The sequence below is a fragment of the Scardinius erythrophthalmus genome, assembly GCF_964197995.2.
Source record: "Scardinius erythrophthalmus genome assembly, chromosome: 12".
Lineage (NCBI taxonomy): Eukaryota > Metazoa > Chordata > Actinopteri > Cypriniformes > Leuciscidae > Scardinius > Scardinius erythrophthalmus.
The window spans coordinates 30,738,869-30,752,971 of NC_138232.1; the positions used below are offsets into that span (position 1 = coordinate 30,738,869).

General features: G+C 36.8%; 1 protein-coding gene across 1 annotated transcript in view; it reads right to left on the reverse strand.

Moving 5' to 3' along the window:
- The window catches only part of cidec (cell death inducing DFFA like effector c), a 106,105-nt gene that overhangs the window by 6,558 nt on the left and 85,444 nt on the right, over positions 1-14,103 (reverse strand). Inside the window, exon 6 of the mRNA XM_081381203.1 lies at positions 11,600-11,790. Within this exon, the coding sequence (XP_081237329.1) occupies positions 11,600-11,790 (191 nt within the window). The remainder of the gene's footprint in view (positions 1-11,599; positions 11,791-14,103) is intronic.

Below are 14,103 nucleotides of genomic sequence, written 5' to 3' on the forward strand. Positions count from 1 at the left end.
CAGCATGAAGTCAAGACATTGAGGATGTTAAATTGTTGACGGATTTTTGATATCGCGAACGGTTTGGCCGTGGCGAGGAAACAAATTTATGGCGAGAAAAGAGAGGAGACGAAGTGTTATAACTTCTGCATACATTAACTGATCTTGATGAAACTTTAGCAGTGTGTTCGTGGTAAGAGGCCGATCAGATGGATGTAACTATTGTGAGTCAAAATTATAGCGCCACCAACTGGCAGCAGGAAGTGTGTCACTTTCAACATGCGTTTGACAAAAGTGGGGGGGTTAGTTTTACCAACAGTTACAAAAATCAGTATATATATTGGTCTCACCGAGCCGGACAACTTTCTAATTTACAGTTATTAGCTCAGAGCAAAAGGAAGTCAGATATTTTGGTTTGAATGTGGATTTTTTGGATATTTCAGACTCTGAGTTTTTAGCTACTCTTCCTAACTGGTTTATTTTATTCACACCAAACTTTTTCAAAATGATAAAGATACATTAAAGATGCTAAATTGTGAACGGATATTAAACATCTCAAACGGTTTTGCTATAGTGAGGGACTAAAGTAAAGTAACACTTAAAGCCTCATCTTCTAAAAATGTAACACCATTTATTTCTATATAAAAGTATAAAAATATCACAACTAAACCCATTTTATTCTTTTTTTTCAATTTAATAATTATTTATAAGTTTAAAAATAGTAATTGTACTATTTAGTCCCATAAAAGTCAAGTCATACATAGGGCTATACTGCCCTCTTGTGTTCAAAATCAGGTAGGGTTATTTTATCTACATAAAAATATACTAGGTATGTGACGGTGAGAATATTTTACCACCGGTTAATCGACGTGTGACACCGCTGTGGGCTTTTGAATCGCCAACTTAAAAACGAAAGTAAAATATGTTCGTCCGCACTGACATTGATAGTGGTTGAGCGAGCGTTTCAAATGAATTCCTATGGAAGTAGGAATTAACTGAAAAACGTTCACTCTGTTCTGCTCGTTCCTCGCCGTGGATGTGCACCGTTATGAATGCCCGTGCAGCCATGAGCATTTTAGTTTAATTTTAAAATTAGTGCCTTTCGGGGGGTGGATTGCTTGAAATTATTTTACAAAAGCACAATGTTGTGTTTCATTGCGACTGTACACAAACATAAGTTAAGACTTTGCAGTTTGGATGTCGTCCTGTATAATGACGGAGTATGTTTTTATGTGTCCACTGTTCAATCGCGCCCACGCCACACACACACACCCACCCACACACACACGGTTTACTATCTTTGTGGGGACTCTCCATAGATTTAATGATTTTTATACTGTACAAACTGTATATTTTATCTCCTTACACTAACCCTACCCCTAAACCTACCCATCACAGAAAACTTTCTGCATTTTTACATTTCCAAAAAAACTCATTCTGTATGAAGCTTGTTTACCCATGGGGACCTCTATTTAGGTCCCCACTGTGATACGAGTCCCCATGAGTCTGTGTGCATTCAGGTTAAAGTCCCCACCGGGACAGAAAAACATGAACACACATACACACACACACACACACACACACACACACACACACACACACACACACACACACACACACACACACACACACACAGCCTATAATAAAGAATAGTTTAGCATCCAAATACATGGCAAATGTTGAAACATTTTGATTCTAATGAGAGGGTTACGTGAACCCAACACTGCTTACTTTCATTTTTATTTTTACATTAAATTTAAAGGATTTGTTGTGGAATATTTTGAGTGTATCATAAAATCAGAATAAGTTAAGTCAAGTAATATTTTCTGTCTTTTATATATTTATATGTGTATACAGTATATATATATATATATATATATATATATATATATATATATATATATAAATAAATATTGCTGCGAGCAGCGATGAAGGGCCAAAGCCGGCGGTACCGCCACCCCGGTGCCTTTAGGTAAAGGCACCAGGGTTGCGGTGCCACCGGCTTGGGCCCGTAATCGCTGCTCGCAGCTATATTTATTATTATTATTATTATTTTGTCAACCTTTCGGGCACTTTTGGGGCTCTTAACATGCTCGAAAACTCTTGAAATTTTGCACACACGTCAGAACCCGCGGCCATCAGGGCCGGACTGAAGCTGGTACCCGGGCGTGGCAGGGGGGCTCGACAGCGCCCCCTGGAACGGGATCCAAACACGTGTCCATAAATCAAACACGCTCGCATGAATTAATATGAAACTCGGTACACATATAGATCTCATCGGGCCGAACAACTTTACCCCCGTCAAGTTTTACGCCAGCCCAACAGGAAGTCGGCTATTATGGGTTGTTTGGAAAACGCTTGCTGTGGAATGCGAAATACTCCTCCTAGAAAATTCACCGTGTCCCCTTCAAACTCGGTGTGCATGTAGTCAAGACTTTGAGGATGCTAAATTGCGGACGGATTTTTGATATCTCGAACGGTTTGGCTGTGGCGAGGAATCGAATTTATGGCGAGAAAAGAGAAACACGGAAGTGGAATAACTTCTGCATACATTAACTGATCTTGATGAAACTTCAGCAGTGTGTTAGTGGTAAGAGGCCGATCAGATGGATGTAGCTATTGTGAGTCAAAGTTATAGCGCCACCAACTGGCAGCAGGAAGTGTGTCACTTTCAACATGCTTTTGACAAAAGTGTGGGGGGGGGGGTTAGTTTTAACTACAGTAAAGAAAAAATAGTTTGTATATTGTTCTCATCAAGCCGGACAACTTTCTAATTTACATTCAATAGCTCTGGCCATCAGGAAGTCAGATATTTTGGTCTGAATGTGAATTTTTTTGCAAAATCAGCCTCTGAATTTTTAGCCACTCCTCTTAAACTATTTATTTTATTCGTACCAAACTTTTTCAACATGATGAAACTACATTAAATATGCTAAATTGTGAATGGATAATAAATATCTCAAACGGTTTTGCTATGGCGAGGGATTAAAGTAATGTCCAAAAAGGAAACACTAAAAATCTTCTAAAAATGTAATTATATACCATTTATTTCTATATAAAAGAATACAAATATCACAACTAAACCCATTTTATTCTGTTTTTGCAATTCAAGAAGAATGAAAAAGTTAAAACAGGCTATTTAGTGCTATTTGGTTCAACAAAAAAGCAAACATAGGGCTATACTGCCCTCTTGTGTCCAAAAGGACATCAAAATAGTATATAAAACTTTTTACCAGGTAGGCCAATATTGTATTTAAATATACATTTATTAGGTATGTGTCTGAGGATATTTTCCCACCGGTTAATCGACGTGTGACACGAGTGGGTGCTTTTAAATCGCTAATATAATAGTGAAAAAAAAATAATGATAATGTTGCACACACAAATCACACACATGTGGGAAAGAATGATGCTTTTAAACAACACTAAACCGCCATTAGGTGTCGCCAGGCATCCATCTTAATAAGCGAGTCATTGATTCATTCGTTCAAACGATTCGTTCGAATGAGTCGATCATGATTAAGACAGATGTTTATGGATTGATCATTCAATCTTTGAGTCAACCGATTCGTTAAAAATGCTGAATCGTTCAGTTATGAGAAAACACGTGATGCGTGATGGTTCTGCCCATAGACATCATATATAGCTAGACGCCCTATTGGCCGCTGGGCGCAAGAAATGCGGCCGCCATCTTAAACCGGTCATACTCCTATTTGCGTTGCATAGCAGCAGTAGACGCCAGAGCACTGTGCAACATATTCCTGCTCAAATCGGCGGACCATCGCTCTGGGATTACTTTTCACAAGTTAGATTTAACATTTAACATTACCGTACTATTGATTGTATTTTGTGAATAAAATATTCAATGTGTCCTGTATCATAGCTACATGTATGACGTTTGCAGCAAAAAAACCCGCGTGAAAATCGGTTCGGTATTCAGTGAGATATGATTAATTAAATGTGCTGACACCTGGCAAACAGATTACACTGAGCGGAGCGGTTGACCGGTTTAAGATGGCGGCCCCACGGCTCGTCCGTGCCAATAGGCAGTAGCGGTCGATAGGGCGTCTACCTATATGATGTCTATGGTTCTGCCGTGATCTTTGTTTAACTATTTTCGCTGCTGAAACAGAACAAAAACAGTCAACATTGCATCTAAAATGTAAGTGACTTAATTGTAACTGTTTATTAACCTGTTGTATGAAATCTAGGGGTGGGAGAAAAAATTTATTCTTAGATGCATCGCGATGCGGACGTGGACGATTCTGAATCGATTCACAAATGTAAAAAAAATCGATTCTCTAAAAAAATATTTTTCTAATAACGTAATATTGACGGAAGGCAAAAGGCGGAACTCTAAGCGGACGTGCGTGCAGTCTGTGGCGCGCACATAACAGAGAAGTTTCTTCTGCTCACCAAGGCTGCATTTATTTGATTAAAAATACAAACAAAAACATTAATATTGTAAAATATTATTCCAAAATTTAAAACAGCTGCTTTCTATTTTAATATATTTTAAACTGTTATTTATTCCTGTGATCAAAGCTGAGTTTTCAGCATCATTACTCCAGTCGTCACTGTCACATGATCCTTCAGAAATTATTCTAATATGATGATTGATACTCAAGAAACATTCATTATTATTTTAAATGTCGAAAACAGTTGTGTACAGTCTTTGATGAATAGAAAGTTCAAAAGAACAGCATTTATCTGAAATCTAAAGCTTTTGTAACGTTAAACACTACCGCTCAAAAGTTTTGGGTTAGTAATAATTAAAATTTTATTTTTGGGGGAAATAAATAAAATAAATCAATACTTTTATTTATGAAGGATGAGTTAAACTGATCAACAGTTACAGTAAAGACATTTATAATGTTAAAAATATATATATTTGAAATATATGCTGTTCTTTTGAACTTTACATTCATCAAAGCATTTTGAAAAAAAAAAAAAATCTGTACACAACTGTTTTCAACATTGAAAATAATAATGAATATTTATTGAGCATCAATCATCATATTAGTATGATTTCTGAAGGATCATGTGACACTGAAGACTGGAGTAATGATGCTGAAAACTCAACTTTGATCACAGAAATGAATTCCTATGTAAAATATTTAAAAATTGAAAACAGCTGTTTTAAATTGGAATAATATTTCACAATATTACTGTTTTTGTTTGTATTTTTAATCAATAAATGCAGCCTTGGTGAGCAGAAGAGACTTCTCCTAAAAACATTAAAAATCTTACTGACCCCAAACTTTTGAACAAAATATATATATATATATATATATATATATATATATATATATATATATATATATATATATATATATATATATATATATATATATATATATATATATATATATATATATATATGGGCTGTCAATCGATTAAAATTTTTAATCGCGATTAATCGCATGATTGTCATGAGTTAACTCGCGATTAATTGCATTTAATCGCACGTTTTTTATTTGTTCTAAATGTACCTTAAATTAATACTTTTCAAGTTTGTAATACTCTAATCAACGTGGGCATGGATAAATAGATGCTTTATGCAAATGTATGTTTATTATTGAAACCATAGTCAATATAGAGCATAAGGAGGAGACATGTTTCAAAGGTCATAGATGTTTTTCAAAGAACTTGTTCATGTCTATTAGACATGTAGAAAGAACAAAAAAATGCCAGGTTACCATTACTTCTCTTTCTTTGCACTGAGCAATTTACTAACACAAACATGATTAGATTTTTGCATGACAGGGGCAGCTCTTCTAAAAATGCTAAATGTAGGCTACATTAATTATTTATTATTACATTGTAGTTTGTCTCTCTCTGTGCCCATTTTGATGAAGCTAAATTCTCAATAAAAATGTTTTCATTGGTATATTTTACTGTTTCTGTTGTCAACGGAATGAATTTGAAATGGTGACTGAAACGCGACCCATTAAGACATAACCAGCTCTTCCTTCTAAGATGTTAAGTTAATCTGCACAAAAATTCTGATAATCGAGCCGTCGTCTGGTGAAATCAAATACACATAAGATAAAGACAATATCTGTGCTCTGATTTCAGCTATACTTGTAAAATTAGAGAAGCAACATAATATCTGTGAATTAAAGAGCTGCTCCTCCGCGTGAGACGCAGAGAGAGAGAGAGAGAGAGAGAGAGAGCGAGCGAGAGAGAGAGAGAAAGAGAGAGAGGCGCGCGCGCGTGCTGAGAGAGCAGTACCGGCATTACCGGTAGATTCTCAGAAACTAAATAAGGTTTGGGCGCTTTGTTGAAGGGAAAAAAATCGCTAAAGGGGTCTGCAATGTCGCCAAGTTGGCAACACTGTGTAATCTCCATTTCTCCAACTAGGGGTTGGGCCACGGGTCAAACAGAAAATACGCGCTGCGTTAATCGCGCGTTAAAAAAATTAGTGCCTTTAATATGATTTTGCGTTAACGCGTTATTAACGCGCTAACTTTGACAGCCCTAATATATATATATATATATAAATATAGCTGTGAGCAGCGATGGAGGGCCCAAGCCGGCGGTACCGCCACCCCGGTGCCTTTAGGTAACTAAAGGCACCGGGGTTGCGGTGCCACCGGCTTGGGCCCGTAATCGCTGCTCGCAGCTATATTTATTATTATTATTATTATTATTATTTTATTTTATTTATTTATTTTATTTTTTTTACTCTTTTTTACTTTTAATCGTACTAATCTGCTGTAAATAATGAGTCATTTTCCACAATCAGAGCATGTTTCATGACGTAACGAGTGAAAAAGCCACATGAATGCAGCATTTACATATTATTTACATATGACCTTTCAAATAACATATGGATGACACTTGACATCTTTCTAGTACATTGCAGTTCATAGTACAAAAATATTTCATATATTATGAAAAAGCAAACAATTAATATTTAAACAAAAAAATATTTTATTTAACAGCGAACAACTCAGCACAACTAAGAAGTAAATCAAATTGGCTACATGCATTGTAAAAAGTGAGTACACCCCTCACATTTCAGCAAACATTTTAATATATCTTCTCAAGGGACAATACTATAGAAATGAAACTTGGATATATTTTAGAGTAGTCAATGTGATGCTTGTATAGCAGTGTATATTTGTTATCCTCTGAAAATAACTCAACATACAGCCATTATTCACAAAATAGCTGGCAACAAAAGTGAGTTCACCCTAAGTGATAATAGCTGTACGTTGTTTAACCATGCAAAGCCACATGTCCTATTCATCATTTTCATGTTTTTGTCTGCTTGACAGGACCATACAAATTTTTGTATCTTGTTTTAGAGCAGTTAAATTTTGTGCTTTGTGTACAATTCTCTCATATTACCACTGGATGTTCAACATTGAACCTCATGGCAAAGAACTCTCTAAGGATTTGAGAATTAGAATTGTTGCTCTCCACAAAGTTGACCTAGGCTATAAGACGATTGGTAACACCCTGGAACTGAGTTACAGTACAGGCCAGGGTCAAACAGAGGTTTTCCAAGATGGGTTCCCCTTGGAACAGGCCTCTCAAGGATCAGTCAAAGAAGTTGAGTCCTTGTGCTGTACGTCAGGTGCAGAAACTGGCTTCAAAAAACAGACGCATGAGTGCTGCCAGCATTGCTTTAGATGTTGCAGAAGCGGAATGTCAACTTGTCAGTGCTCAGACCATGCGCCACACACCACAACAAGTCGGTTTGCATGGCCGTCGTCCCAGAAGGAAGCCTTTTCTGAAGCTGGCTCACAAGAAAGCCCGCAAACAGTTTGCTGAAAGCAACCTGTCCAAGAGCATGAATTACTGGAACCATGTCCTGTGGCCTGATGAGACCAAGATAAACTTGTTTGGCTCAGATGGTGTCCAGCATGTGTGGTGACACCCTGGTAAGGAGTACCAAGAAAATTGTGTCTTGCCTACAGTCAAGCATGGTGGTGGTAGCATCATGGTCTAGGGTTGCATGAGTGCTGCTGGTACTGGGGAGGCTTCTTTGAGGCAAACATGTATTCCAACATGTACTGCGACATTCTGAAGCAGAACCATCAGAAACCCTCCCTTCAGAAACTGGGTCGAACAGCATGATAACGACCCCAAACATACCGCCAAGATGACAACTGCCTTGCTGAGGAAGCTGAAGGTGAAGGTGATGGAGTGGCCAAGTATGTCTCCAGACCTGAACCCTATTGAGCACCTGTGGGGCATCCTCAAGCGGAAGGTGTAGAGGCGCCATGTGACTAACAGCCAGCAGCTCCATGATGTAATCATGGAGGAGTGGAAGAGGATCCCAGCAACAACCTGTGCAGCTCTGGTGAATTCCATGCCTAGGAGGATTAAGGCAGTGCTAGATAACAATGGTGCTCACACAAAATACTAAATACTCACTTTTGTTGCCAGCTATTTTGACAATAATCACTGAGTTATTTTCAGAGGACAGTAAATATATACTGCTATACAGTAGGGGTGTAACAATACATCGATATGAATCGATGCATCGATCAAACGTCTAACGATACGATGCATTGATACCACACATAAAATATCGATATACGGTACCTTTATTTTGACACACTCCACATCCTCACGTAACTTTTCTCCGCTGAAATAGACGCCTGACAAGATTGACTGAACCCTTTGTCACAAAAGCCGGTATTTTCCACTGTCAAGGCATCACGAGTTCATGTTTTACAGCAGAAACGGCAAGCCCCGAAAAGTCCGTTTTAGCGCTAGCGCATCAGTGCGCAGTATTCAGGTCAGGTGACAAGGCTGCTTGCTTGTCAATTTGAAAAGACGCGCTACCTGAGAGGAGTTTCGTCAAAGCTGACTAAAAGTGATCGAGGATGGATTTCAGCGAACTTGATGAACCCGTGATATCTTCTTCGGGGCGTAAAAGGAAAATAAAAGCTGAAACTTTTTCACGGAATCTTGCTAAAACAGCACGTTAGTGGTGAGGGAAAAGCTCTCTGTATTGCGTGTACGTTAATCACAACAACAAAGTTTGACAGGCGTCTATGTCAGCTGAGAAGATTAACGTTACAAAGATTAACCAAGTGTTTTATTATGTATCATAGCAATTATTTGGCTTTATTTAACTTGAAATGAAACATGAAATGTGGAGTTATCTACTTTTGCCACAAAAACAAAATAGATATAAAAAATACTTTCAATGAACTTTAATTTTGTAAGTTAGCAGTATATATATATATATATATTTTTTTTGTTGTTGTTGTTGTTGTTGTTATTGTTACTTAATCAAAACAACCCAGCTGCAGTTTGATTGATATTCAAATGCACAATATAAATGAAAAAACATGATATAAATGAACAAGAACGGAGTTATCTGTTTTTGCGAATGAACTTCTGTTATAGAGTTCATTTGCAAAAACAGATAACTCCGTTCTTGTTCATTTTCATATATGTGACCCTGGATCACAAAACCAGTCTTATGTCGCACGGGTATATGTGTGGCAATAGCCAACAAAACATTGTATGGGTCAAAATTATAGATTTTTCTTTTATGCCAAAAATCATTAGGATATTAAGTAAAGATCATGTTCCATGAAGATATTTTGTAAATTTCCCACCTTAAATATATAAAACATTTATTTTTGTGAATGGATGCAGCACTATCGCCAATAGAAATGGACAACTTTAAAGGCAATTTTCTCAATATTTCGATTTTTCTGTACCCTCAGATTCCAGATTTTCAAATAGTTGTATCTCGGCCAAATATTGTCCTATCCTAACAAACCATACATCAATGGAAAGATTATGTATTCAGCTTTCAGATGATGTATAAATCTCAATTTTAATAAAATTACACATAAGACTGGTTTTGTGGTCCAAGGTCACATATCATGTTTTTTTTTTTTTATTAAACTTGTAACAAACAACTTGTATATGTCCCAATTGGGAGAGGGTGTGCAATTTTCAAAGAGTTTAATTCAACTTTCATGTTATATATTTTTGCATGTAGGCTATTAGTGTGAGTTAATAAACGTAACTGGCTGTGTACACTTGGCACATAATATCTAAATATCGATTAATCGATCGATATAGCCCTGAATCGAATCGAATCGAATCGTATCGTAGAATTTTTTGAGGTATCGGCAAAAATCGTATCGCTGCCTGAGAGAATCGATATCGTATCATATCGTGATTAACTGTCCGATTTACACCCCCTACTATACAGGCAGCACATTGACTACTCTAAAATCTATCCAAGTTTCATTTCTATAGTATTGTACCTTGAGAAGATATACTAATATGTTTGCTGAAATGGGAGGGGTGTACTCACTTTTGTGAGATACTGTATATAAAAATAAAACACTCAATTTCTTGGAAATATGCATGTTGATTCATAGAAATGTTTGTCAATTAATAAATGGAAAGAGGTCCTTTTTATGGGCCTTACATAGCCGTGTTTCCACCGAAATTACCCGAAACAATTTGTCCCAGGAACTTTTTTTTCCCCTCAGACCTGTTGCTGTCTGCGTTTCCACCGTGGTCTAAAGTACCGGAAGATTAGGCAAATAGTCCGGTGACTTAGGACTGCTGGCTACTTTCCAGTTCCCGATGGATTTCATCCACTGAATTTAAGCTTAATAAAGCCTGAACCTCGTCGTTGGTCCATCGATCGTATTTTTTTAAACTCCATTGTTAATTTGAATAGCAAACAACTGTTACTGCACGCACCGCAACAGATAAAATGCTGCGTGGAGTCAACCAATCAAAATGCGGCATGAACTCAACCAATCAGCTTGTTCAGCACCCAAGTCCCACCCCTGAAAGTTTCTGAACTTTGAAAAAGTACTACCTCAGCTACCTAAGCAGGGACTTTCTGAGGGGGATATATCTACCCGGAACTTCATTTAGACCCTGGTTCCTGTGGTGGAAAAACACAGAGTACCACCCTAAAGTCCCTAGTTCCTGGGGAAAGTTCCTGCGGTGGAAATGCGGCTTATGTCTGGTGCAATAGGGAATGCAGTTGAGAGCGAATCTAAATTCCTTTGGGTCCTAAAACCGTCTTTTCTTGCTGATCTGTCTTTTTGCCATGGTAACCAGAGGCCTTTTCTGGCTTTTGGGGGTTGTTCACAGACACCTTGGCACCTAGTTTTGTTGTTGGGTGAAGGGTCTGTTGGATTATTCATTAAATATAATGAATGTGAGAGAACGGTGTGAGGCCGGTGTCGTGATTACAGCATTTTGTAGAAAACAGACAGAAAATAAAGGTTGTAATCATAAAAAAAATGAAATCACTATAAGTTTATAAATTCTTCCCTTAGTTTGGTTAAATTTGTTTTAGGTTACATTTAATTAAATTTCACAAGTTTGTGTGCCATCTTTTGCAGTTCTAACTACTAGGTCAGTCATTAATATAATATTTATTGATCTCAAGAAAGCATTTTTGTTGTTGTTGATATTGTAAGAAAATTTGACTTTTAAATGACTTAATGACTTATTTTGCCTGTGATTTTGAGAAAACAAGACAAAAAGTAATAAAAATGGCCTTTGTCGACTTACATACTTTAATTGTTACATTATTTCTTTCTCTTCCTATCTCAAACTGGATGATTCCTATATCAACGCATGGACACGCATGCACACACAAACTTACCTTAGCATCCTTTTTGCCTTATAGCACTGCAAATCATATGAAACAGAGTACATTCCATACAAGGTTGCCTGTACATTTAAGCAGCCAATAAAATCCTTTGGATGGTTTTTGTAAAGATCAAAGGTCAGTTTGGCTACATCCTTCCTCATCTGTTTCCAGCCGAATCCAGGATCACTCTTGGTTGTATTTCTCTGTGTAGTAATGATAAGGAAACAAAAACAAGATTTCACTTAAATGTGTTATCAGGTATTCGGTCAAAAACTCAAAATGTTGGAAAAAGATAGATGAGGAAAAGGGTGATCTGTGCAGGATATAGATTAATATAATGATGAAAGTATGTAAGGATGAAAGGATGTATTTTCCTTTTATATGCTCTAACATATGGAAGCATATGTGACTCTGGATCACAAAACCAGTCACAAGTAGCTAACAATACATTTTATGGGTCAAAATTATATTTTTTTCTTTTATGCCAAAAATCATTAAGATATTCAGTAAAGATCATGTTCCATGAAGATATTTTGTAAATTTCCTACTGTTATATATAAAACATTTAATTTTTATGAGTGAATGCAGCACAATCGCAAAAATAAATGGACAACTTTAAAGGTGATTTTCTTAATGTTTAGATTTTTTTTTTGCACCCTCAGATTCCAGATTTTCAAATAGTTGTATCTCGGCCAAATATTGTCCTATCCTAACAAACCATACATCAATGGAAAGCTTATTTATATTCATTCAACTTATTTATCCAGATGATGTATAAATTTCAATTTAAAAAAATTGACCAATGTGATTATTTTGTGGTCCAGGTTAACATATGGGCAGTGATATTCAATTTGAAATGTAATATGCAAAATGACAATGCATTTCTGTATTTACATGTACATTTTCCATTACATTTGTACAACGTTGTGTGCAAAATGAAAATGAAAATGTATTACAGAAATGATTAGATCTGTTTAACATGTTCAAGCAAAATTTTTTGCAAAATTATCATTTAAATGTTAGTTTTCTTAATTGCATTTACACTCACAGTTAAGGCACTTGCGATTGCATTTTCATTTTTGAAAATTCAATGTGCAAATTGAAAACGCATTCCGAGCCGATTCGCTGGCAGATGAAGTGGAGCGTAAACAGAGAAATGGTAGTGTTTCCGTAGATTATTACGTGTCTGCAGGTGATAGAACCAGTACGTTGTTGGAACGTCTGGGAGAATTTTCTGCCATTTCAGGCGTCGACACCTGTTTGGTGTCAACATTAAGCTGCATTGTTGTCTGATACTGGACTGTGTTAATGATGGTTTAGTTTTGTATAAAATATTCTCATTGTATGATACACATATGCTAATCTTTATTCTTATTACTGTTAACTATAATTACCCAATAATGTTGGAGATCCTATAGTTTTTCCATACAAATGCAAAGGCCTATTACTCTGAGATCACAGAATATGATGGTTCAGCTACTGAAAAATGTGACCGCTCTTTATTTCTTCATAATTGACTGTAATGTTCAATAAAGTGACTCATGTGATGTATGACCATCTCCCATTTCTATTTTATTAAGCATATTGATTAGATATTGGTAAATCTATAGGTACAGTAGGGTCACGGAATCTGACGGGTCAAATTCATAGCTACTGGAAAATGTGACCACTCTAATTTCTTTCACCATAACTGAATGTAATGTTCAATAAAGTGACTCATGTGATGTGCGACCATCTCCCCTCTCTATTTTAAAAAGCATATTGATCAGATATTAATAAATATATAGGGTCACGGAATCTGACGGGTCAAATTCAGAAGACCCAGCCTTTTTTGGGTGAATGTGGAGCAGGTCGGGGGCTGGTGACGCCATCGTCTATAATTCAGTGTCTAATATTTTAAAAACCGATGCAGCACAAACCAATTTTTTACCGGCACAAAACAGCCCAAACGAAGCCCAAACAAACAATACTATTTTGGGTGAATGTGGAGCAGGTCGGGGGGGCTGGTGACGTCATTGTTTATAATTCAGTGTCTAATGTTTTAAACACAGAAGCAGCACAAACAAAACTTTAACCAGCACAAACGAAGCACAAACAAACAAGACTATTTTGTGTGAATGTGGAACAGGTCGGGGGGCTGGTGACGTCATCACCTGTAATTAAATGTCTAATATCTAAAAAACTGAAACAGCACAAACTAAAAAATGTACACTGTTACGTCTTATGTTATTATTTGTTTGGAGTTGTTGTTTTTTTCCCCTTCCCTTTCTCTCTTTACTTTCACGCTTAGCAGGACGATGCAGCCACCTGATTGGTTTATCCATCTGTCAATCATCGAAATGCTTGGTGATGATACAACGCGGCTTCTCCAATGAGGGCGCGCCATGTGCCTATAAAGAGCGCACCTGTGTGGGAAGTGGGAGATGATTTGCACGCTAGAGCACACTTACTTTCACTTGATCGTTTTGTGATGCATGTTTGCCCTGTACCATTTTAGTGTTTTGAGAAACGTGTTG